General features: G+C 42.3%; 1 protein-coding gene across 6 annotated transcripts; it reads right to left on the bottom strand.

Annotated features, from left to right (window-relative positions):
- Positions 1–17: 17 nt before the first annotated feature.
- On the bottom strand, positions 18–26,933 carry PPIL6 (peptidylprolyl isomerase like 6). Of its 6 annotated transcripts, XR_013814026.1 has the most exons (9): positions 26,805–26,933; positions 23,917–24,012; positions 20,369–20,557; positions 16,982–17,044; positions 16,713–16,860; positions 13,303–13,359; positions 9,412–9,487; positions 7,950–8,070; positions 6,345–6,467 (listed from the first exon to the last, which is right to left on the bottom strand). XR_013814026.1 is itself a non-coding variant. In XM_079781318.1 (8 exons), exons 1-8 carry the CDS (start codon positions 26,910–26,912, stop codon positions 2,357–2,359), a joined length of 867 nt encoding a protein of 288 aa, XP_079637444.1. In that variant the 5' UTR covers positions 26,913–26,933; the 3' UTR covers positions 18–2,356. The 6 variants fall into 6 exon arrangements, 5 of the variants coding, with proteins under 5 accessions (XP_079637444.1, XP_079637443.1, XP_079637447.1 ...); XM_079781318.1 differs by lacking the exons at positions 7,950–8,070; positions 9,412–9,487 and adding an exon at positions 18–2,468 and having other exon boundaries at positions 6,332–6,467; positions 16,713–16,818; XM_079781317.1 differs by lacking the exons at positions 7,950–8,070; positions 9,412–9,487 and adding an exon at positions 23–2,468 and having other exon boundaries at positions 6,332–6,467.
- Between the last annotated feature and the right edge of the window lie 91 nt (positions 26,934–27,024).

Raw genomic sequence — 27,024 nt, 5'->3', positions numbered from 1 at the left:
TTGATTCCTTGAATCCTCACAACTTTATGTGGTAGATACTACTGTTCTGAGATGAGGACAGTGGAGTTCTTGCCTGAGTGTTTGCAGCTAGGGAATGGCAGAGCTAGGACTCAAACCCAGGCTGTCTGCCTCTAAAACACACATCCTTAAACTGGGCTGCTGCTGGGTCAGTTGAGAATGTGACAGACAGTATACTTTCTCCCTATTTCAGATCTTAGTATAAAACTTTTGGTTATATTGCTCTGAGCTGGTTTGTGTGTGTGTTTTAATATATTTTTATTGATTTCAGTAAGGGAGGAAAAACATCAATTATGTAAGAATCATTGATTGGCTGCCTCCTGCATGCCCCTCATCAGATCGAGCCTGCAACCTGGACATGGGCATGTGCCTTGACCAGGAATTGAACCGTGACCTTGTAGTTCATTGGTCAGTGTTCAACCGACTTGGTCACACCGGCCAGGCTGAGCCAGTTTTCAGGAGTTAGGTATGGTGGTGGGCATTAGGGTAACTATAAAGGGGTAGTCCCAGGGAGGTCTCTGTGGCACTGGGAAAGTGCTGTGTCTTGATTGTGGTGTCAGTCATGTGAATCTACACTTGATAAAATGACAGTACACGTGCCAATGTCAGTTGCCTATTTTGGTACTGTAGTTGTATAAGATACGCATATTGGGGAAACTGCATGATCAGCACACAAGACTATTTTTGTAACTTCCTGTGACTATCATTTTTTTTATTTTTTTTTAGTATATGCCTACATTTGGCAAGCCCCAAGTCAATTAGAGGCCTGTCTCTGTGATTGGCTCAAAGAGACTTCATGTTTTTGTTTTTTGAATACATTTTTTAATTGATTTCAGAAAGGGAGAGAGAGATAGACACATCAGTGATGAGAGAATCATTGATTGGCTGCCTCTTTCCTGCACATCCTACACTGGGGATCCAGCCCGCAACCCAGGCATGTGGCGCTGACTGGAATCGAACCCAGGACCCTTCAGTCCGCAGGCCGATGCTCTATCCACTGAACCAAACCAGCCAGGGCCAAAGAGACTTCATGTTTGAAGACAAACCTAAGGGCAAGAAAAGCATAATGGCTCTGGGCAGAGCAGGAGCGGAATGGCAGTGGTGGTAGCAGCTGAGCAGGGTCACCACTAACAAGCATGTCACTGACTATAAAAAGAGGGCTGAAACCATTACTTATATCTTACAGTGATTCCCAAATGACTAGTGCCCAGCATTTAAATAAGAACCTCTTATTTAAAGGAGAGAGCTAAATGCACAGAATCCCTGTCTCACACATCTTCCAGACTTGAGGGCAAGGACAGGGTCCAGCAGTCTTGTTGAAAAAGTTTCCCAAACACGGGTTTGAAAATCTCAGATTAAGCAATGCTGATAAAGCTGGATTCCCCAATAACATTTCAGGAGTCAACCACCATGGGGACTGCAACCCAAGCCCTTGGGATGGCTCAGAGATAAGCATACTATTCATGTCATATAAAAACATCCAACGATAGCCTTTTTTGAATGCTATGTATAAACAATGAAATGTAACAATTATTTTTTTCTATAATCTCTCTTGGTTATTTACTAAGTTTCTCCTGGCAGATAATGTAGTTACAAAAACATAATTACAAATACTTTAGGATTTGCCCTGGCTGGTATGGCTCAATTGGTTGAGCATTGTCCCATGCACTGAGAAATTCCCCCCGTTTGATTCCTGGTCAGGACACATGCCCAGGTTGCGGGCTTGATCCCCAGTAGGGGGTGTGCAGGAGGCAGCGAATCGAAGGTTCTCATCTATGTTTCTCTCTACCTCTCCCTTTCTCTCAAATAAATAAAAAACCTATTTCAAAAAAATATTTTAGGATTCAAGGGCCATTCGTTAGGTACTGCTATAAATTAAGAATGGCTTTGGCTACAAGTAACAAAATACACAACCAACATAAACAGGGCTCTATTTTTCTCATATAATAATAAGTCCAGAGATAGGTAGTTTTGGGTATTGGTTCCACAGCTCGAGTTGGGACTGACATCTCTGCAATTTTCTTGGCCTTTCTTTTATGGCTCTAGCCTCTCTGCATTCAAGACTGATGAAGGGCAAGGGTCAGGACCACTGCCATTCTACTCCTGGCCCAAATGGTATCCCATGGCCACTCCTGGTAGTAAAGGAGGCTGGGAACTTAAGTTTTGTGCTTTTATAGTCTATATGGCACAGGCAAGAAAGGAAAAAGGAAATATTATTGGGTTTGGGGTGAATCAACTGCTACTGCATCTGTGACCGCTTTCAAATTAAATTTTATCAAGCATGGTTTAAATCTAGCTGATCAGATACATAATAAATCTGAAAATATTGATTTGAAAATCAAGCATGAAAATTTCCACTGTCGGTAATTGTACATTGTTGTATTGGTCTTTCATTCTCTGTTGGAACCAATTCTAGTTGTTGAAGAACGTCTGTTCCTTCAATCAATTGCCTAATATAGGAGAAAAAGTGGAAAATTTAGTCAGCCATACATTTCCACATTTAGCTTACATTCCTAAATGGAGTCCTACCCAGCTTAGCTAAGGATATTTCCTACAAATTAAAATAATACCAGTGATTAATAAATAGTTCTAAATGTGTCCAGATTGCCATGGTTCCCCCACATCTATCTGGGACCCTTCCAATCTGTTATTCTCACTACCGTCAGAGTGAAGTTTGAAAAATGCAAATCTGATCTCACCTCCCTGCTTAAAACACTGCCACAATTTCCCATTATGCTTATGTTAAAACCAAAAATCTCTACCATGGCTGGCCTCCCCACACCGCTCCAGGACTGTCGTGCAGCATACTCCCCTTGCTCTCTGCTCCAGCCAGACTGGCTTGCTTCAGTAGCACCTTGAGCCCTTCCTGTCACTGCTGTCTCCTTTGCTCTTGTCCCCACCACCAGCCCCTCTGTCTGGTCAATTCCTGGCCTTCCTTTAGGTCTTAGCTCAATCATTTCCTTGTGGAAGTTTCCCAGGTCCCTTTATAGGAATAATCAGGGGTAAATTTTTTATTTACTTGAATACTGATTTGATTCATTTTTGATGCTTTCATGAGGGCAGAGATCATGCCTTTGCTTAGTGCTCAATGCCTAGCACAATACCTAGCACATAGTAGGCACCTAATCAAATCCATTGAATACATGAATAAAAGATAGCACCAAGCCACCATGCTGGTTTCAATATCTGTAGACATTCACTGGCCACAAGCTAGAACTCTGAGTGGAGCTAATCTGATGGTTCTCTCAAAAAGAGAGACAGTCCTAAACGTGCTCTCTACCAATGCTTTCACTGAGGCATGGCTCAGGGGAAGGTCAATTTCCATTTTATGAACCTTTATAGGGACATGGTCAGTGCTGACACTGATCATGCTCTAGTCATCTTTGTCTGCCTCTGGGCTCTATTTTTGCCATCCCAATCAGAAACCATGACAGAGCAGGACACAAGGTACATTCTGAGGATGAAGATCAGGGCAAAAGGGACAGATTCACCTCTGTCCAAAAAGAATGTGAAGCCTCTTCTCGAAACTGGTTTCACAAATACTGAAGGAGCACCTACTATGCGTACCTCTCCATTGTTACAGGTATTAGGGCACAAGGTGAGTGAGACACAGTCCCTACTTTGTGTTGTTCACAGTGTGCCAAAGAGGACAATCAGTTTCATTTTGGTAATCAGGGAGGTTTCTGACCTAAGCCTTGAACAGAATTTTGGCAAACTGAAGGGAGGCAGAATGAACAAATAAAAAAGACCCAGAGGTTGTTCTGGGAGTGATGGTACTGTGGTCGAGCTCATAGCTCAGCTGCCATGTCGATAGCTGCCAAATCCACATCTCTAGACCTTGCCCAGCTTGAGTACCTATTCCTGGGATTCAGGAGTTACCACCTGTCTGTTGTATCTTAATCCAGATCATAACTTGTCCATCCGGAATTCATGATCTCTCCCATATCCTTTTTGTCTTCTCTAGCTTGGTGAATGGCACCAACCATTCAACAAATTCCAAAATCCTAGGAGTTCCTCTAGACCTTCACTGCCCAAATATGGGCATGTGTGGCTATTTAAATTTAAATAAAATTAAATAAAATTTAGTTACTCAGATGCATTAGCCACATTTCAAGTGCTCAATGGCCAGATGTAAACTCTGTGGTTAAAATGTAAAATGGCATGAAATTTCTCTATGGGATGAAGAGTTAATGTTATCCCTATGGAGTGACTGGAATAATCTAATACTTATTCAGAAAAATTCGAACACTTCACATCATTTCAGGGAAGAAAAAGTAAACTTCAATGTATATTCACTTCAATAATCAAGTAGCAATATGAAACACTGAAATGATGAAAAGTATATTCATCCATTTTAGGTCCACAGACCTACAAGCATCTTGCTAATAATCTATACTAATAAAAGAGAAACATGTAAATTGACCATCACTTTGCGACACCCACAGCCAATCAGGAGTGACTATGCAAATTAACCTGACAAAGATGGAGGCGGCCCTGCCCCCCAGCTGCTCTAGGCCTCTGGGCAGTGAGCCTCCTCAGGGCCTCCCTGCCGCGCTCCACACCTGTCAACCGTCCTTGCAGCCTCCCTGTGGCCCAGCCCCCAGCCTCAGAGGCAACCCTCTGGTGCCTGAGGTGATAGCTCCCGGGGTCTGGCGTCTCCCTCTACCCCACCCCTGCTCCACTGCTCTGGTAAACAAAACCCTAGCGTTGAAGCAGCCCTTTGGGCGCAGACACATGCAGGAGCTTGCTCGGTGCACAGTTAGCACGTCCCAGGAGCCCCGGGCCAGCCAAGGGGCGATGGTGGCAGCTCAGCTTTGTTTTAAATATGTCAAAGAGGCCACCTACACAGTAACCCAAATTATCAGATCTCCCTCTTCCCTATCTCACCAAATCCAGAGGGAAGGGGCGATGGGCGTGGAGGGAGAGTGGGCGGGCAGGAGGTGGAGGGTGGAGGAGGACAAGGATGAGGAAGGGGGCCAATTGCATCCCACTTTCACAATGGGAAAGTGAAACACACTAGCGCACCCAACCTCTCCAGTCCTCCCCGCCTACCTCACTCCCCTCACCTCTCCCCCTCCGCGCCTCCCCGGGAGCGCCAGCGCTGCACAGAGTAACTCTCCGGAGAAGGAGGGCGAGGAGGAAATGGCACCAGAGTGCGCAGGGCTTGCCACTGCTGCCCCCGCTGCACAGGCTGCCTGAGCAAGCCCGTGGCGTGCCGTCAGCCAGGAGAAGGAAGGCCTATTCTTGCACGAATCTTCATGCATCAGGCTTCTAGTCTATATATATAAAAGCTTAAGTGACTGTTCAACTGATAGCTATGATGCACACTGACCACCAGAGGGCAGACGCTCAACACACAGGCATGGAAACATGGAACAGACTGATGAATCTCAGAGGGTTGGGGGAGGGCGGGAAGAGATTAACCAAAGACCTTATATGCACACTAGGGTCCCTCGGCCTGGCCTGCGGGGATTGGGCTGAAACTAGCAGTCTGACATCTCCTCAGGGGTCCTGGATTGCGAGAGGGCGCAGGCCAGGCCGAGGGACCCCACTGGTGCATGATTCCTGAGCCTCTAGTATTCTAATAATTACCAGAGATATCTCCATATTTTAAATTGTTCAGTAAAAAAAGGTTACTTGTGCCCTAGCCATTTTTCCTCAGTAGTTAGATCTTGGCGGCCTGAGATTGAAGGGTAGTGGGTCTGTATCCTGGTCAAGGGCACATACCTTGGTTGCAGGTTCCCCAGCCTCAGTAGGGGCATGTGCAGGAGGCAACCAATCGATGTGTCTCTCTCATGCAAAAGTGTCTGTCTGTCTGTCTCTCTCTCTCTTCCTCCTCCCTCCCTTCTACTCTCTAGAAATCAATGGGAAAAATATCCTCAGGTGAGGATTAAAAAAAAGTTACTTGCAATTTGGATAGTTTTCATCTATCTCTTCACAGTATTCATGGACAATTACTTAAATGGTTTCATCTCACTTCTGCATCTAAATATATCTACATTATTTAGTACTATGGTATTATTCAACATAATTTAGAATTGGTAATATCCTTTAGGCTGAACATAAATGGATGAATGGATGGATGGATAAACAGAATATTATAATGGCTGTGCTTCCTAAATGTTTTGTTTTTTATGGATAGCAAGTTTCTCACAAAATGTTTCTAAATGTTTGTATTTGTATTAATTTGCTTTTTTAACTAAGATAATTCTATCTTAGTTACCCATAGACTTCATACAATACTTAATCCAAATTTTTTAGCCACATTTTTACATATATGAATATAATATATACAAACTTACAATATACGTACCCAAAAGCCACATATTTTTTATCTAGATAGGGAGCTGATTGTAGCGTGATGTAGAACTGTGAACCATTGCTGTGACGGCCTTTGTTGACCATTCCAAGAATTCCCCTTTTATTATGAGGAATTGAAAAGCTTTCATCTAGAAAAGACAATAAACAGTAGGTCATTAAAATATTTCTATTATCACATGATCTCACTCATATGTGGAATCTAATAAACAAAATAAACTGATGAACAAAATAGATCCAGAGACATAGAAGCATGGAACAGACTGGAATCTCAGAGGGAAGGTGGGGTAGGGTGGGTTAGGTCACATAACAGGCATGGACTTTCAATAAAGAGTAAAAGAAAGTTACGGAAATGTAGAGGCTATGGTAGAAACTCAGAACCCTCTCATTACCTTGTCTGAGTCAGGAGTTCTGCCTGCCTCTGCCACTTACAGGAAGATAAGGAGTAGCCCTTACTGCTCTGTGGTTAAAACTGACATCAGGTGTAACATATGACATAACTGCTTGTTTGAGATAGAAATCGGAATTTATGTGAAAAAATCAGTTTCTGAATTTATTTAAAATAAAGCTCATTCTGATACAGAGATCAGAAGGGAGAGAGTGTGAGAGCTGAATGGTGTGATCCATACAAGCCTGGGACGAAGAGTGAGAAACGGTGTGAAAGGATCCATGGAGAGCAGCCCGGAAGGAATATGGGGTTCTGAAATGTAAAGGTCAATTCAATTTCCAATAGAAACACCATAATTCAGAAAAATAAAGCTCATTCTGATACTTACAATGGAAGCAACTACTTTAACTGTTGGAAACTGCATTGCATTCTCTGGTAAAAGTATAATCAGGCAGTTTGTGACATTTCCATATCATTTTCTGAGGACTGTTATGTCAAGTAGACAATCTGACCTCAATCCTACAATATCAATTTTTAAAAACTGCTCTGATTTTACCATTAACATTTTAATAAGTTATTCATTAATTTCTTGTCATAGAAAAGTAAATGAAGTGTGATGCCTAGCAAGATGGGTATTTTTCCTATTGATTTTTAGAGACTTTGGAAGGGAAGGAGGGAGGGACAGAGGCAGGGAGGGATATGGAATTATTATTATTTTTTATTTATATAAGATGGAGTTATTGAGGATAGACAAATGGCAGTTTTTCTTGAAAAAGATGATGATATGAGGATTTGCTTTATAATTATTTTTGAATATCCATTTATACCTTCTATACATAGGATAAATCTCACCAAAAAGAAGTTCTTAAATAGCTACCCAGATCATCAATTCTTTTTATTTAAAATGTTTTTTCTTTATTGATTTTTTTAAAAGAGAGAGAGGAATGGGTAGAGAGAGAAAGAAAGAGTCATCAGTTTCTTGTTCCACTTATTTATGCATTTGTTGGTTGATTCTTGTATGTGCCCTGACCAGGGATCAAACCTGTAACCTTGGCATATCGGGACGATACTCTAACCAACAGAGCTACCCATCCAGGGCTTCTTCAGTTCTTGTTTCTAATTTTAAAAAATTACTTTCGTAGCCATAACCAGTTTTACTCAGTGGATAGAACACTGGTCTGCGGACCTAAGGCTCCTGGGTTCAATTCCGGTCAAGGGCACGTACCTTGGTTGCAGGCTCCTCCCCAGCCCGGGTCCTGGTCAGGGCTCATGCAGGAGGGAACCAATCAATGTGTTTCTCTCACACTGATGTTTCTCTCTGTCTTTCCCTCTCTCTTCCACACTCCCTAAAAATCAATGGAAAAATATCCTCCGGTGAGGATTAACAAAAACAAAAAAACCTCTTGTGTAACTTTCAGTTGCATTATTGAGTAGACAGTACATCAGGCTCTGTGCTTTTTATTAAGGTCCAGTTTCATTTAAAGACAAGCAGATCTTGGGATTAGACAAATAGATTTTTAAAAATTGATTTTAGAGAGAAATACTGATTTGTTGTTCCACTTATTTATGCATTCACGGGTTGATTCTTGTATGTGCCCTGACCAGGGATTGAACCGAAACCTTGGTGTACTGGGTTGCTGCTCTAACCAACTGAGCTACCTGGCCAGGGTAAACAATTAGATTTTAAGTGATGTGTCTATTAGGGCACAGCTAATATTAAGAAACTCATCTATTTAATGTACCAAGGATAATTTAGTATTTAAAAATATATGCCTTTTTTTTTTTTTTTTGGCTTTTCATATAACTGACCGTTTCTCTAGTCAGCCCAAGCCAATCTAGTCACCAATTCTTCAAGGGTGGGAAGGACTAGGACTACTATACAAAGAATAGAAGGAGAAAAAAGGGTTAATATTCATCATCTAACATTCAACCTAGGATTTGGAAAGACAAAAAAGCAAAATTCAAAGCAAAACAGATTTTCCTCAAGTTAAAAAAAAACAACACTAAAATATTAGCCAATTTATAAAATAATCATCGAATTAAATATGACTTATTCATTATTTTGAATTCACTGTGTTAAACTTAATAAAAGTAAGTTTTGTGATTGTAGTGGTTTTTAACAAGCTCTGGGTTTTAATTCTGCATCTCATGGAAATAGGGTCCCATGAGAGAAATTGGGAGGAAGGACTGTCAGGCTGATGTATTAACAACCCACCGGGGTGAAAGGAGGAAAACCCATGCTGTGGCTGTTCTGAGTACTAGTCATGGTCTCTCTTCCACAGTCACCTGGAGCATCCCTCTCTCCACTTGATTGGTTACTGGATTTCTAGTTCTGCATTCCACACAGACAAAACAGTAACAGAAACTTTCCTAAACTCACTGGGCCTCCCTGGGCACCAGAGGCCAGGCCTCCACCTGGAGACCAAATCACCACAACAGTCTAAGGATGGGAACAGAAGATAACTGACAGAGGCACAGGGATGTCCAGAGGGGCAGGTGAGGAGATGAGCTAAGAGATCACTCTCCTCCTGGACAGAAGGCCCGACTTGTCTGAGACTGGGCCTCCAAGCAGAAAGAGTTTGGGTGATCTGATAACAGCTGTGGGGTGGAGTGGTAGGGTGGATTCCCATCGGGGATTAAGGATGCCAGGAAAGCTTCCAGGAACAGCCGGTCTGCACTAAACTCACAAGCTGCTCTGGGCCACTGCCCTCACTCCCAGGCAGGCAGTTGTTGTTTCTTGTCGCACAGCATTTAGTTCTTCCTCTGGAATAAAAATCAGCACAGCACCTAGAGTTTACCTGTTTAAACATCTTTCATCACAAAACACGACAATCCTTGAGGGTGGAAACTTGGTCATATCATCTTTGTTTCCAAAGGCACTAGCGCCATGGTAGGCACCACACTAAGAGTTTCCTAATTTATGAGTAAATAAATGAATGGTGTCCCTTGCATGGTTTCATTTGATAGAGCTGTCTCACATGATTTTAAAAGGAAACTAGCTTTTCCTTTTCCTTTGCACTTTGGCCACTGATTCTATATTATTTTTTAAAACCTTTTCAGCCTGGCTGGTGTGGCTCAGTGGTTGAGTATCGACCTATGAACCAGGAAGTCACAATTCAATTCCCAGTCAAGGCACAAGCCCAGGTTGTGGACTCGATCCCCAGTAGGGGGCGTGCAGGAGGCAGCCAACCAATGATTCTCTCTTATCATTGATGTTTGTATCTCTCTCTCCCTCTCCCTTCCTCTCTGAAATCAATAAATAAGTCTTTTTTAAAAAAATTAAAAAATATTTTCATTATATTAAAATTCAGACACAAAAAAGCAACAGAAAACGAATGTATAGTTATTTATTATTAATTATTATAAGGCAAACACCTTTTTAACCACCACTTAGGCCAAGAGAAAGAATTTTGCCAGCCTCCCCTGCAATGCCTAATTAAGTCCCTCTCCACACCCTCAAAGTCACTATTTCCCTGACTTTTACATAATCAAGTACTTAATGTTTCCTTGTAGTTTTACCATCTAAGTATACACCCCTAGGTAGTATAGTTTAGTCATTCCCATTTTAAAAGACTTATGCCTTTTAAATCTCTTTTAATCTACAGGTTCTGCCTCTATCCCTGTCTTTTCCTTATACTTTATCTGTTAATGAACCTATTTAACCTCTAGAATTTCTCCCAGCCTGGAGCTTGCTCGTTGCACTCACATGGTGCAGTTCAATATACTTTTTCTCTGTTCTCTGTCCTGTCAGTTTGGCTATATTACTTGTGTCGAAAATGCTTATTTGTTTCACCTTGATTGATAAGTGAGGGAAGGAGTTGAGCATAATGAACTTTACCCCACTCAAAAGTGGTTTCCTCCGGGTGTTTCATAACCATAACATATGTGTAAAACTGTTTCTGTTTTTATTAGGTTACTGTCTTATTTTTTAGGAGAACGTTTTGTTTTTAATCTCATTTCTGCCATAAGTCTTGTGGTTTCTATTGCATGATTTTACATAGCACAGAGATCCTTAACACATTATGGCAGAACTGGTCGTATTTCTTGCAAATTGGCAGCTGGATCCAGAAGCTCAATCAGACTCCTGTTCTATCCATTTGGTGGTGTGTTCTCTCAACAGACGGATCATCATGTCCTGTTGTCTATTCTGGTTTGGGGATAGTAGCACAGACTGATGTAGCAAATGCCTACATCCAAATGCCTACAATGGGGGCAGCAAAATGGTGATATTCTATTATTTCCTTTTCACTAATAATTGGAATACTTTTATGATAAGATGGTTCCCCTTGTCTACAGTTTAGTCTAGTTCTCATAGAAAAGACAAGATAAATGGTTGATACTTTCTCTATATTTATCAGTTTTCAAAATAATGAATTCATTACCTGTCATTCCAGAGGGGCAGGTGAGGAGAGGAGCTGAGACATCAGTCTTCTACTAGACAGAAGGTCCAAGTTCTAAGCAATTAGGCTTTATTTATAAAATAATATTATTATGAACTCATGGATTTAATATATGTGTTGGATTTCAAATCATTGCAACTATTATTCAAATTACTCCACCTTTGGCCAGTGAGAACCTCTTCAAATTGGCTCCTGAGGCCTTTGACGTGATCCTAGTAAATCTTTAATAGCGTTCTTGCTCTCTGACGATAGCTTGACTAAACATGAGGTACCAGACTCATTTTGTAATTTCCTGTTCCATAACTGGAACCTACCATTTCTCCCAAAAGCCCTGGTTTCTTTAAGTGAGAAATGGCACTTCAAAACAGCAATCTAAATGCTAGGAATGTTTATCACCACTGGATTGGTGGTTGTTTGACCAATTCAGTAGCCACAGCTATATATATATATGAGATACTTCTTGAGTTTAAAGTGAAATTTCCAATTCAAATTCAGGACTATGGAATATTTTTCTTATTAGCCTCTATCATATTTCATCTGCCCCCATCAGGCCATGTTGGGGGGGGGGCGGGCAACCAATCAATGTTTCTCTCTCACATATCTCTCTCTCTCTCCCTCCCTCTCTCTCTTCAATGAAAAACATGTCCAGGGGTGAGGATTAAAAAAAACAACCACATAAACCCAACTTCCTCCTTCTACCTTCTACTTCTTTAAGGTACATATCTGTTGTGTTTATTTGGTCTTACGTTCTGTCCAGTTTGTTTAGGAAATTTTCTTTTATTATTCTTTCCTCAGTTTAATAACCTCATGCTGAGTTTTCCTAATTCTGATTTATGGGTTCTTTCCTGTCTTGTATCATTTTAGTAATGTCTTTTAGCTCATTTTGAAATTATCAGTTTTGATCTTGTTGTGAGCATGTCTTTCTAGTGTGCTTTTATTATCTGTAGTGCTGTTACTCTGTTCCTTATTCCCTTTTTTCCTTCTAATAACCATGAAACTTTTTGCTGTTCATTTTTATATAAAATTAGTTTTCCTAAACATTTAGAAGCAGGTGTGGCTTTAGAAGGAAAGCAGCTTTTCTAACTTCACACACCTCCTTTTTGTGCTGTTTTCATTGGTGGGCAACGATACGCATCCTGCTTTCTGAGATTTCCTAACTGTGTTCCCATTCCCTCCTCCTCACTGTTGTCCCTATATCCTGCATAATCTGGTTCCATCCCCAGCAATACCTCCTCAATGCCAGCCTGTCCTGGAAGAGGGCCATTTCAGATCAGGTTCCAGAGTCATAGAGGCCAGACTGAACCTTACTACGAGCCCCCTGCACACACCAGCAATTGGCTATTTTGGGGTTCAGCTGTTCTCAGGTCCCTCAGATGCCCTGCTTTCCCCCACACAGATTTATGGCTGTTGGCCGACAGTGGCTGTTGGCAGTCTGCCCTCACCTGTTTGTACTTTGGAATTTATGTAACTCAGCTTATCGGTTTTGTTATAAATGTTAGCCATGGGTTTTCAGTTTTTCCATCTAATTCTTTTGCTGGCTTTAATTTTTCTATCTAATTATGTTGTCTGTTTTTATTTTGGGATTTTAAAAAATTAATAAACTACACCACCACCACCACTACCCATCTTTCCAGGATCCCAGACAGCCTAAACAGGAGGATAATCAAGGTGCCAATTCTGAGAATGGCAAATTACAAGCTTTAAAAATCAATTCCCTTTGACCCTACAATCGTAATTCTAGGAATTTATCCTAAAGAAATAATATACTTAGGAAAAGTGAAAAAAATGCGTGTACAAAACTGTTCTGGACTAGCCTGGGGTGCCATTTTTTTTTAAATATATTTTTATTGATTTAAGAGAGGAAGGAAGAGGGAGAGAGAGAGAGAGAAACATCCACGATGAGAGAGAATCATGGATTGGCTGCTTCCTGCAAGTCCCCGACGTGGGATTGAGCCCACAACCCGGGCATGTGCCCTTGACCGGAATCGAACCTGGGATCTTTCAGTCCGCAGGCTGACGCTCTATCCACTGAGCCAAACCGGCTATGGCTGGGGTGCCATTTTTAACTCCCACTTTTAGTATGTTACCCCAAACACTATCTTAAGTTGTGAATTGTCCTGTCCTGTTAAATTTGAATAATCAACTAATATATGACTGATAAAATTTAAAGACACATACCTTCAAATGTTGGTCCATAAATTGACTCTCCACCATCTCCTTTTCCAGCCACTATATCTGCAAAATAACAATAAATACTATAATTCTGAAACTAAAAAGGAAAGCACAACATTGGCAGGGTGAAAAATGCTTTAAATTATGATTCCCCTTATACAAATGACTACAATAAGTTTTATACCATGAAAATATTACTATAATGCATTTTATAAACAATTTTACATTCAAGACACTATTTTTTCCTAATAATTCTTGGAGGTAGGTTAAATTACAATGTAAACTTTGAAATGATGAAGTATCCTATCTAATAAAGATGGAATATGCTAATTGACCCTCACACCATTGCAAAGATGGCAGCACCCACAGCCAGTGAGGAGGGAATATGCTCATTGACTGCCACGCCCTCAAAGATGGCAGCGCCCACAGCCACAAGATGGCAGCACCCAGTCCCCTCAGCCCCGCCAGGGCAGCAGGCGTGTGGCAAGGCCAGGCCCGCCCCATGCACCTGCCTCTGGAGTCCCCCAGTCTCCTCAGCCCCCCAGCCACCCAGGGCCGGCCCTAGGCACAGGCAAGCCTCAGATGGTGGCTGCCCAGCCGCCCAGGGCCGCCCGAGGCTCAGGTAACCAGGGCCGGCTAAGGCTTGCGCTGCCAGCAGTGGCAGCAGCAGAGGTGTGATAGGGCATCGCCTTCCCCTGATCGCCGGGTCACCTCCCGCCCCTGAGTGCTTCCGGACTGTGAGAGGGGGCAGGCTGGGCTGAGGGACCCCCACTCCAGTGCATGAATTTTCATGCACCAGGCCTCTAGTTAAATTATAATTGTGATAATGATTTTTTTAAATTGTGTTCATATAAATTTTGCTTACTTCACAAGTTATCATATAGTCCATCTTTTAAGAAAAATGGAAAGAGGATAAAATAGAAACAGTAAGATATTTGTAGAGCAAGAATAAAAATAGGTGCTTTGAAAAGAATTAATGTTCAAATTTTCATTCCTTGGAACCCTATAGTGATAACTCATTATCTGGTATTTTGGAAATGGAATTCATTTGTAATGATGTTTTTAAGTCAAAGATTTTTTAAAAATATCAATGCAGCTGTAAAATATAATTATTTACTTTTTTTATATTTTTGTTAATCCTCACCTGAGGATATTTTTTTCATTGCTTTTCAGAGAGAGTGGGAGGGAGGGAGGAGGAGAGAGAGAAAGCAGAAGAGGTGGAAGGGACTCTCTCATCAGTCTGTTGTGAGAGACACATCGACTGTTTGCCCTCTGCAAGCACATGCTCCAACAGGGGGTGGGGAGCAAATTGCAACCCAGGTACATGCCCTTGACCTGGAACCAAACCCTGACCCTTCAGTGCACAAGTCAGTGCTCTAACCATTGAGCACACCAGCCAGGGCTAATTTTTTAAATTTTTGATGGAGGAAGGGACACCCAAAGTCCTAGAACCCACAGAAGTGGGGCCTAGAACCCTGGACCCCTACAGAGAAGAATCAACAGTGAGCTGGATGTGAACCATAGCACTGAAGGGAAGGGAAAGTTCAGAGCAAAGGTAAGGAGGGGAACAGAGCCAGTAAATCTTGGGAAGCAAGCCACCAAACTTGTGAACACTATAGAAAAGCAGCAGAACAGGGCGCTCTGTGAAATTTTGAGTTAAATATTTTTAAATATATATTTACTGCGCCCTCTCACAATCTGAGACCCCTTGGGGGATTTCAGACTGCCAGTTTTTGCCCAATCCCCGCAGGCCAGGCTGAGGGACCCCACCAGTGCACAAATGCGTGGACCAGGCCTCTAGTCCTATATTATAAAAGGCCTGTGGTCATGATGCCCTACTGGTGTCACGACCAAACAACTGGTCAGAGCTGCACAGTGGAGGCACGGCCCACAGCTCCGTGCGGCAAGGCCTGGGGTCCCGCCAGCGCGGCGGTTCTGGGTCTCACACAATTTCACGTGCTGAGCCTCTAGTGTGCATACAAGATATTTGGTTAATTTCTTCCCGCCCTCCCCTCTTCTCTCTGAGATTCATCAGTCTGTTCCATGTTTCCATGCCTGTGCGTTGAGCATCTGCCCCCTGGTAGTCATTGCGTGTCATAGCTACTGATTGAACGGTCGGACGGTCACTTAGGCTGTTATATATATAGATTACTGACTAATTTATCCCTATCGGATATTTCCCCAAAAGCCTCCCAAATTTAATTTTGTGCTGTTAACCAGGCTACCTAGTCTGTAAAGCCAAAGGGCTGACCTGAAAAGAACCAAAAAGGAAACCAAAATGCTCCAGATCTTACTTTCCAGTTGTCATATTGTAACATCTTTGGTGAAATAGAAGTTGTTTTCCATTTATTCTATTTTCAAATTCCCACCTTTGGTATGTTTCTTAAAAGCTTTGTATTTTCTAAGTATTCTTATTTATTTAGGTGAGCCATTAAAATTACATTTTGATTAAAAATGTTTTCCTGCTTTCTTATATGGCTTGTTATTTTAGAATATTCCTGATAACATACTTTAGATTTATTTACTTTAATAATTAGAAAAATTTAAAAGAATATGAATATCTGAACTCATCATTTGGCCATATGAAAAACATCCTTTAAATATATACAACATTGTTGGAGCACTTACTCCTTGATCCTGCTCAACTATGACAACTGTGGGGTGTACAGGTCCTCAGATGCTGGGTATTAGAAGAAGATATGAGAAGTCGTAAGCATATAAGAGAGACTTTATTGCAGACCAAGTAGCCATTGCTATTAAGGAGCCATCAGACAAAGCAGTTCTTCAAGGCAGCTGTGCAAAGCAGCTATGTACTGGCTGGTCAGTAACATCCCATATAATCCTATATAATAAAGGCCTAATATTCTAGGTGTCGGACTGTTCGACCATTCGCTATGACGTGCACTAACCACCAGGGGGCAGACGCTCTGACCAGTAGGTTAGCTTGCTGCTGGGGTCCAGCCTATCGGGACTGGGCGAGATGGGCCGGACACGCCCTGGAGCCCTCCTGTGGTCCCTTCCCGGCCCAATCGTGCACCGGTGGAGTTACCTTGGCCTGGCTTGCGCCCTCTCGCAATCCGGGACCCCTCAGGGGATGTCAGAGAGCCGGTTTTGGCCTGATCCCCGAAGGCCAGGCCAACTCAGACAAAAGAGGCTTCTTGCCAAATAGTGACATCAATGTTTGGGTTATAGAAAGGTACACCTGCACAGCGCATACAGTAAAACTGCCGTGTCCTTGCTTCTGTACATGCGTATGGCAAATTGGCCTTGAACATCTGGTGTACTCTGATTAGGGTTCCCACAAACATCTAATATTAAATATAACTAATCCTATATGCATTTTACAAAAGTAAGTAAAATTTTGGACATTCTGATTTGATGTTGCAATTAAGTTGTACTTAAGTTTGTAAACTCACCTCCTCCTTGTATCCAAGCATTCTTTACTATTCGATGAAAAATCGAACCGACATAATGTAGCTTGATGCCACTTCGAGAAAACCCTGCTTTTCCTGTGCACAAGACCTGAAAATTTTTACATGTTTTGGGACATGTATCACAGTATAGCTATAAAATAAAATTAAAGATTTAAAAGATTAAATATTTAACATTTTGACAGTTACAGATTTCCACTCCCCCCCCCCCCCGCCAACTTACTAAAAAACAAAACAAAAAAAACACCTCTTACCTCAAAAACCAATCTTCCAATTGGATTAAGATCAATAGAAACATCCAAGAACACAAAATCATGCTATTAAAATTCAGGAGAAAAAGATAATGCAGGTCAATATCTTGGAAGAAAATTCTAAAAATGACCAAAAACAAAACAATAATGTTTTTATTGATAAGATGTTAAGAGCATTAACAGTGGAGAATGTAACAACAAAATTAAAAGAATCATTTAAAGAGTTTTGTTTCATTTTATTATATCAAGTCTTTACAACCTAAATAACACACTTTTTAAAACTTTTCAGCAACATTAACCCAAAACCAAAATCAAGAACACATGGCTTAGGTAGCCACTGCATCACAAACTAATAGTGGAAAGGACAGTCAGTCCCTTTGAGAAAAGAGACTGGTGATTCTTTTCTTCCCTCAGTAATTTTGGGGGGAAAGCCAATGTGAGCGCCATGGATTAGGTTACCATGTGTTCTGGATTTTCAGGGGCAGCTCAGATTAGCTAACCAAAGCCAGGCCAGCCTTTCTGAGGGAAAATAAGGCCCCTAAATCCATAGGAGATGTGATGCCAGGGACTGGGCGAGGGGTGCTGTGCTTTCGATGCTGTGCAATCATGTCCTCAAGTTCCCAGAGGCCCCCAGCTCGTTTTCAATTGCCATCCTTTCCAGTAGAGACAACTAACATTTGGGAGCTGTGTAGTCCTACCAAAAGGCATCCAAAATGAAAGCACTAGTCTTCATCACAGTGGCATTCATCTAGGGAGCAGAGCTCATCGAATGGAATACATTTTGAATATTAGACACCTTTCTCATACATAAAATGCCACCTGATATAAAAGGAACATAATTTGCTCTGCCCTATTTCTTAAGAATCTGGGAAACAAATGAAATCACTTTTAAATGTATCACTATCATTAATTTTATGTCACTCTAACCTTTTTTTTTATTGTTATTGATTTAAAAAAGAAAGGGAGAGAAAGAGAAACATCAATGATGTGAGAATCACTGATCGACCACCCCCCACATGTCCCCCATTGGGGATCAAGCCCGCAACTGGGCACATGCCCTGACCGGGAATCGAACCAATACCTCCCGGTTCATAGGTCAAAGCTCAACTCCTGAGCCACACCGGCCTTTTAAATAATATTTTTAATTGAAAGATTGAAATAATGTGTATTCTGCATCCATACTAATTATAATTAACCAGAGTCCTGATGCACGAAAGTCATGCAAGGCCGCAGCTGCCTCGTTCCTCGCAGTCCCGGCTTCATCCGGTCATTCTGCTATTAGGTCTAATTAGCATATTAGCTCTTTATTATATAGGATTTGTGCCTCTCAGATTCTGTACTACAATTTCTTGATTATAAAAGAATATTACTTTAGAATAAGAGGCATAAAAATAAAACAAATTTAAAAAAATATAATAAGAGGCATAACATAGTCAACTTCACAGGCTTAGGAGGGGAAAAAAGGATCTACTGAAAATCATGATTCCCTGTAGAATAATATCTTATTTTTTGGGGTTGTCCAGAGCAGACCAAACATACAATTATGTAGCATATCAATCCAACCCAAAGGTAAACAAGTCCCTGCGTTTTACTCAGCAAGAAAAATCTACCATTTGGGGGGAAAAAAAAACAAACCCTAAGGATTTCCTCCGGAACGTAGGTCCCCTCCCCTCACGGCCACCAGTTAATCGGAACTGTCTTTACCTCTAGCCCCTGATGCTATAGCAGCTTTCCAGAAGGCTGCCCTGCGGCCAGGCTTCCCTCCCTCATGCCAGCCTGTTTCTGCACAGCCCTAAAAGTTTCTCCAGAAAAGCAAAGGACTGTGTCAGACTCTTTATGAAAAGTCCCTTCTTGATTCAGAATGGATGGGAAGTTCAACCTTTCTTTAGTGAATCCGTTGGGTGTTTGTTTTTTCTTCCTATTTAACAGTTGAACACCTTTCCTATTTGGGGAATTCCCCACAGGGCCCAGCCACCCTCTACAGACCCTGAAGGGGCCAGATTCTCCCTCTTCCCATCCTGTGCGAGCCAGAATGCAGGGATATCCCGGGGATGCACAGATATTGAACCCAGGCCAGCGGGCACCTGTGGCAGATCTTGGCTGCATATTCCTGACGGGGAGAGGGGTTGCTCTGGCCATTTTCTCCCGTGGCCAGGCTTCCTTTGGTCCCTTCCTGCTTTCCAAAGCAGGTTCTCCAGCTTACCTGTCACTTGTGAGGTTACCAATATCCCTTAAATACATACCTTTTTTCCGTAATCTAAATTAATCAGAGTAGCTTAGTATTGATGACATCAGGAATCATGACCGATAGTCTCATTCTCTCAGCCTCATTTCCCAGTAATTCTGGTCTCCTTGCCATCCCAGTTATTCCCAGAGCACACCATGTACTTCCAAACTCCTATCCCTTTGGGATTTAACTGCTCTGAACATTAAGTGCTGCCTTGCACCCCAGAGTTTCTAGCATTTTCCAAGTGCATTGTTTATTCAACCAAACATTCATGGAGCAGCTACTATGTTTCAGATTCCGTTCCATGCCGTGGTTAAACAAGGATGCAAGATACTGGTCTTTGCCTTTGCACAGCTCAGAAAGGCACTGGATCTTTCTGTAGGCCCAGGCCACCAGGAGCATGAAGTAATCTTTAGCATGTGGCATAGTTGTTGCTACAAACTTTGTGAGCAAGATTACAAAGTACTTTTCTCTCTATTGCCATCCAATCCTGTCTGTCCCTCACCCTCTCGACCTCAGACTTCATGACTGAACTTGCCACAGACACCCCAGGGACATTGCATCCTGCTCTCAGCAACTGTGTGTCATGCTTTAAAATGTCACCTTTCTTCCCAAACTTTCCATTCTCTTGGTGCAGTAACTGTCACTTGGGTGTCAGTACTAATTAAAATATTCCACACTAAAGGTGAGTGATGTTTGACCTTCTTTGAGGGAGAGTCTTTATATTTTAACACAAATGATAATGTCTATAAACCTCTAAGGCAGTGGTCGGCAAACTCATTAGTCAACAGAGACAAATATCAACGGTACAACGACTGAAATTTCTTTTGAGAGCCAAATTTTTTAAACTTAAACTTCTTCTAATGCCACTTCTTCAAAATAGACTCGCCCAGGCGTGGTATTTTGTGGAAGAGCCACACTCAAGGGGCCAAAGAGCCGCATGTGGCTCGCAAGCCGCAGTTTGCCAACCATGGCTCTAAGGGGAGTGGGAATGTTTGAATGGAGATACTCCTGCCTGCCAAACCCTGCCACATTATAATCCTTTGCAAACCTGGTCTCCTAGTCTTTTATATTCCCTTCATTAGGATATCAGTAATTAATGCTGAGTCAACATAAGTCATTAAAGATTCCACTATTTTTCTTTAAAAATCAGTGTAACTTGCCTTGGTGTCGCTTAGGAATTTAGTAGAAAAATCTACAGTAAGTGCCTCATAAAGTGCAGGGGGCTTAAAGTCAATCATATCCCACACCTTGTGGGCCCATTTCTGAAGTTCAAGTGCATCACCCAGCAGCTGATCATTAATAAAACACATGACATTGGAAGAATATTCCCAGACTTCACTCTTAAGTTCCTGTAAAGGAAAAAAAAAAGTAACAAAGAAAGAAAACAACAATAAGCAGTGCTAAATCCACAAGCCACATCTTGAATTCAGCTCTAGGTCTAAATCTTTAAAATATATATTTTTTTGCCACCTCTCGTAATTTTTCTCTCAGCAAGAATTCAAGAACATTGTTCAAGACTCTGACATCACTTAAAGCAAAGAATGACCTAAAAATAATCTTTAAAATGATATAATCAAAGAAAACAGATGGTGACCTGGTAATAAAAATGTGTGTGTAGCAAACTTGTTACAGTAACTTGATACGAAAGGCAATCTGTGGTGTCATTTCTTCTTTTTATTTTTGGTTAATTCTCACCTGAGGATATTTTTTCCATTGCTTTTCAGAGAGTGGAAGGGAGGAAGGGGCAACACTGACCACATACGCCACGATGGGAGTGGGGAGCGAACCCACAACCCAGGTGTGAGCCTGCAACCCCCTTCGGAACCCTTAACCTGGAATGGAATCCGAGACCCTTCGGCCGATGCTCCAACCATTGAACCACGCCGGCCAGGGCTGTGGTGTCATTTCTGAAGCACATCTTACTGTGTGCATACATGGGAGTGTGCATATATGGGAAGGTCAGGGGTTCTGAGTGAGACTTGGTTTTCAGTGCGAAGCATGGAAAGAATGCTTTATTCATGGAGGTGGGGTCAGGGTGAGGGCCAACAGGGACTTCGGGGCACCCGAGGGGCAGTGAGGAAGAGGACTCACCTGCATCAGCACTTTCAAGTACTAAGTCCTTCAAAATGAAGTGCGTTTTCATCCACACGACACTGCCCGTCAACCTCCTAAATCCCCTCCAAGGATTCTGGTTTATTATTCCCAGTATTGTGTCACATGTCAAAACCATGGCTAATTTGGGACAGCTGTTCTCTAATTTTAGCGGGCCGTCAAAATTACAACTTCCCGAGGCCCCACCTGAGTTTCTGATCCTGGGGTGGGCCTGAGAATGTGCATTTCTGAGAACATCCCAGGAGATGCCAATGCTGGGATGGCTGGTCCGGAGACCGCACTTGGAGAAATGCTGGTTTAGGGAACAGCCTGCCTTCAGTTTGCTAACTTGCTCCATTTCCAGCTCCTCTCAAGAGATTTCTCATTCAGTTGTCACTTCCCATGCCCTTATCAAAACTTGTTCAAGAAAGAGAATACAGCCCGGCCAGCATGGCTCAGTGGTCAAGTGTCGACCTATGAACCAGAAGGTCACTGTTCGATTCCTGGCCAGGAACATGCCCACGTTTCAGGCTCGATCCCCAGTGTGGGGCGTGCAGGAGGCAGCCAATCAATGATTCTCTCTCATCACTGATGTTTCTATCTCTCTCTCCCTCTCCCTTCCTCTCTGAAATCAATAAAAAGATATTTTTGAAAAAAAGAAAGAGAATACACTTGTTCATGCTGAACTGTAAATCACTGATAGAGCTTACGGGTCAATACTCCCCAGACTGCGTAACTTGACCAATGTTATCACATTTCACAGGACACAAAACTTGGAAAAGGGGAGAAAAAGTTTAACTGTGGATATTTTAGTTCGCTCATGGGAGACATGCAGGAGGAGATATACTTTACTCAGAGGCTGAAGACATAATGTCTCAACTCTGTCTTTTGTATATGAGGAATCCTTGCCTGCCTCAGGAGAGTGACTGAACCTGATGGTTTCTGGGGCTTTCCAGTGCTATGAAGTATGACACTACCTTTCTGGAGAGGAGAGAAAGGCATTTCAAAAGCCCTGAAGCCATCCCTCAGGTGGGCAACACATTCTGCTGAAGACCAAGGCCAGCCTGGACCTAACCGCAAATGTGCTAAGAAGACACAACGCTTACACTGAAGGACAAAATACTGGTCTGAAAAGGAAGAGAAGGTTAAAATGGTAATTATCCAGGAGAGGAGGGTTAGAGAAGGAAGAAAGGAAGAATAAGGAATAAAGAATAGGAAAGAAGCAGCAATGATTATCTAGAAAGCCTCATTCAGGCCCCATGAGAAAAGCAGGAGGAAGAGAACACAAAACATTTCAAGGTCAACAACCCAGGCTGAAAAGGGTAAGAAAATACTCTTTAAAGAGTAGAGTGGGAAAATATCAGAGGAGCAGGTGCAAGTAAAACCTAAGATCGTGGCTCCTGGAGGTGCAGAGCGTGATGCTGGTTGGTACACAGTATACAGTAAGTCTGATGATAAAAATTAAGAAAAACATTGTTTTATGTTAGGGTGCCCAATGGTCCTGGTTTGCCCAGGACTGACCCAGCTTTGGCATTAAAATTTCTGTATGCTAGGAAACTCCTCCGTGCCAGGTAAACCAGGGCCACTGGCCACCCTGGTTGTCAGGACTAGAGTTAATATATGTAGAAGCTATTAGGATAGTGTCTGGCATATAAGCACCGTTTGTAAGTGTTTGCTATGATTCTATTTGAATGCCAATGAAAGGTATTATGGCTATGAAAATGGCATGAGACTGAACGAGTGGTACTCTTGACTCAGTTTTGTACCATTCCTGTGACTGGAGAGTGAAGTGGTCTCCGGTAAAGCAACACTATCTGCATAATCACAGGGTCACAGGACTTCCTTGTGCAATCGAGCACAGAACAATCGAAACTGGTCTGGTCAGGGGACCTGGGATTTCATCAGCCACTGGCCAGATGGGGTGGGGCAGGGAAACCAGGACTGGGAGTCTCTACGGGACTGGGCCAGGTGTCAAGCAAGACGTATACACCATTCCAGCCCCCACCATCGCTCAAAATGAGACATTGCTGAGCTAGGATGCCACCTTAGAATCCACATTCACATCCTCCGGGCAGCACTACCAACGTACCAGGGTTGGCACCCAAGAGAAACCTATCTGCCCTCTGCTAGCCCTGGGATGCACCAAGGGTACTGCTGGGGAGAAGATGCGGAGAAGACACTTCAGTTAGAACAAGGCAGCCCTGTGGGAACGTGGTGCCTGTCATCAGAGCTCCCCTAGGCAACACAAGCCCCCCATTATATCTGTGATCCAAAACCAAAACCTTCCAGAGTGAAGAGTGCCAGGCCATACCACCTGAGCATCAGGGTGTCAGAGGAAGTGTGAGTGAGTGATGTGCAGGGAAAGAGGGGTAAATAGCAGCATTGAGAGTTTAAAACTTACCTTTATCACATGCCTTCCTAAAGAAAATCCTGTAAATATTTTACTTTTTCTTAAAATCAGCCTGGTAAAATGAATGAAATAATTTAGGAAAAGTGCATGATTTAGAGAAATAAAATTTAGTTGCACTAAAATTACTACTTCAGTTTTTCCAAAACAATGCATAAAAATACTTCAGGCAAAACTTTGCTCATTTCCCCCACCCCGAATATCCTTTACCCTTTTTTTCTTCTGTAGATATTGATCCCATGCAAATTCTTGAAGAGGAACCATTATAGGATCATCAAATTTGGATGGAAAATTACTCTTCAGACACTAGGTTTCAAAATAGAACAATTAGTTTAGAGTAAGTTCTTTTTTAAAGTAGTAATAATTTCCCCCAGTTTTTATGAGGTCTCCAAGAAATGTTATACTATGCATATCCAAGCTGCAGTCTGGTTAGATGCCCCTTGCCAGCCACCCAGAACCCTGTGTTTACTTCCATTAAGTCACTCCCCAGTCCATACTGGTGCTCCGTCTTATTTGTTTCTTTGAGGACAAAGACTATGTCTTAGTTTCCCTATAGTTCCACTGGCCTCAACATCTGGCATAGAGTAGATCATTTATTTACACACAGCAACTGAATAAACAAACAAACAAGGTTGTGCCAATAGTTTTGTGATCTGCCATGTTCTTTTAGGACCAGTTTTCCTAAATTAAACTCTTACTAACCCTCAGCAGATATATGGATACTTTTAACTAAAATATATAGATGCTTATTTATTTAATTATTGTTTAATTATTGCTTTCATTCACTGATATATGGAGAATGACCAAAAGCATATTGTTGTGGTTATACCTCTTGGGGAAAAAAGAAGTAAATACTAAATATGTTTAGGTTTAGATATTGAGCATGTTTTAGTTTAACATATTATTCTGTCTGTTTGATTCAGAGGAAATTCTTACTAGTTAACAATCCCTGTCAAAAATAAAAAGTTTTAGTTCCTAATATGTCATCCTTTCCCTCCTCCTAAAGCAAGAGAAGGTAGTTGAGGCAATAACCATTGGGCCTCACCTTTCTGAGTGGGTCTGAGGACTAGATGGGCCAGCAGGGAGAAGTGACAGCTGGCCTCGCCCATCGTGGTCTAACAGGACACTGACCTGGCACGTGTCATCAAGGGTAGACAGCCAGGATGTGAGAGCATCTTGCCTTGGGGCTGGGGATAGCAGAAGAGGGCAACAGCAATCTGGCCGTTTCCTTCCTAGACTACTGTCCCCAACCAGCAGATGATGTGTGCTTTTTTCTCAAGTCCAGTGTCTGCTGAGTCTGAGGCAATGGTGCAGGATGACTGTCTCGAACTGAGGGACCACCTGGAATAACTAATAAGCCCGATAGTTTTCAAATTAAGCATACTTAACCACACTTGCTTCATAATTTAGTGTTTGTTCTAAAATGGACTCTGTCCAAATTAGTACATATGTAATACTTACTCTTGACAAATCTGAATCTTTGTCAGTTACTTAGGCATGTGGGATTGCTCACAAATTATCACATTGGACTTATTTTCACAGATCCTTTATTAAGATAGGACTAACTGAATTTACATTGATGTCTTTATATTCAAATAGGGCTACAGTAGGCAAAAGCTTACGAAAGGGAAATTATCATTACTAACATAATAACGGCATTGTTTTCTTGGCTTAGTGGGTGCTCTACAACAGGGAAAGGCATTTTTTTTTCTTGACTTAGTGTGCGCTCTACAGCAGGCCAAATCAAAAAATCAAAAGAAGAATCTTATTTCATGTCATGTGAAATTATATGCAAGTCAAATTGTAGTGTGCACAATAGTTTTATTGGAAAACCACTACTCATTTACATACTGTGGGTGCTTTTGCACCACAAGGACAGAGTAGTAGCCATTGAGAATCTCTGGGCCCGAAGGCCTAATAATCTAATATGTGGACTTTACACAAAAACACTGCCAACACCTTATCTACAGTGTGGAGCAGGCACAGAAAACACGTGCTTTCATAAAAGGAGCTGAGAAAAACAAAGGGATAAAATCCCTCAAACACATGAATTACAATTTAGGCCATAAAACTAGGTTGATCCCATCGGCCCAACTAACACAATTTCTACTTGTTTTGATGATCCATATATGGTTTCCACAGCCTTCTGATCACTTATTCTCTTCATTTTGATGTAAACTTTACCTATTTCACCAATTAGTTACTATTTCCCGACTTGATGTAATTACAAACTTTTCTTTAACTCTGTGTACTTGGAATAGGCAAGATAGGAATTTAAGATTTTTTTCTGTTTGGGAACATTTTGTGTTGAGTATCCAGCTGAGTACTTTGGAAGATATAAACATGAATAATGTATTGTCCTAGAGTCTAGTGAGAAGGAGAGAAGGCTGGCATAATTTTAAAGCATCAGTTCTGGAGCAAACCCCAAAGACATGCTGAATTCTCCATTTCTACATTTCCCCAGCACTGGGGTTATAGGTGTGTTGCAACATCACTGACCTGGCCACATCATTCCAATTAAAGTGCTTTTCCACCTAGATCATTCTGTGTGTTTACAAACAATTATCTGTATTCTCCAAAGCACCTGATGGTCGGTCATTTATTAAGAAATCCCCTTAAGCACCTACTTCGATTGGAATGTAGTGACTGCTATGGAAATTTAAAATAATAATAATAAAAAACTTCCCAAATGGTTTTTAAAAATTACTTGGGAGTGGGAGTTTGTAAAAAATAAAAATCAGCTAATTATATGGCAGCTTTTTCCTAAACATTTTTTCGTGAATTTTTACAATCTGTAACTCCAGTTAAAAATCAATGTGGAATAAAACGTGTGGCTATGTAGAGGGGAGGCATTCCCTTCATTCCCAGCGAGGTTCTGAAGGCTTCCTTCGCTCGGAAGGCCCTTTAAAGGCACCCCCTTCTCGAAGTGGAACGCCCGCCCCCCAGAACCCGCGCGTGTCCCCTACACGCTCAGACCCAACCAGACCTGCCCCGCTCAGCCGGGACTTTGCCTCCCCGGAACATCGACCGTGGCCACCACGAGGGCGGGACGAGGACGCGGGAAGGGCCGCCCGCTCTCGTGGCTCCTTCGCCGTTACCTCTGCGGTGCTCTTCGCCATCTGGAAGCCGGAGCTCTGGAAGACCCCCACCACCTTCACCTGCAGCAGCGCCTCGGGCGGCGACGGCGAGCGGCACTGGCGCGCCATCGCGGCGCCCGCGCCCGGCTTCGAGCACAAACACTGCGTGTCGCCAGGGCAACCGCGCGGCCCCGCCCCCACGTCCGCCGGGCGGGGGAGGGAGGGGCGGGGCCCAGGGCGG

Source organism: Cnephaeus nilssonii (assembly GCF_951640355.1).
Source record: "Cnephaeus nilssonii genome assembly, chromosome: 9".
Classification (NCBI taxonomy): Eukaryota; Metazoa; Chordata; class Mammalia; order Chiroptera; family Vespertilionidae; genus Cnephaeus; species Cnephaeus nilssonii.
This window is presented reverse-complemented; position numbering and strand designations above follow the sequence as displayed.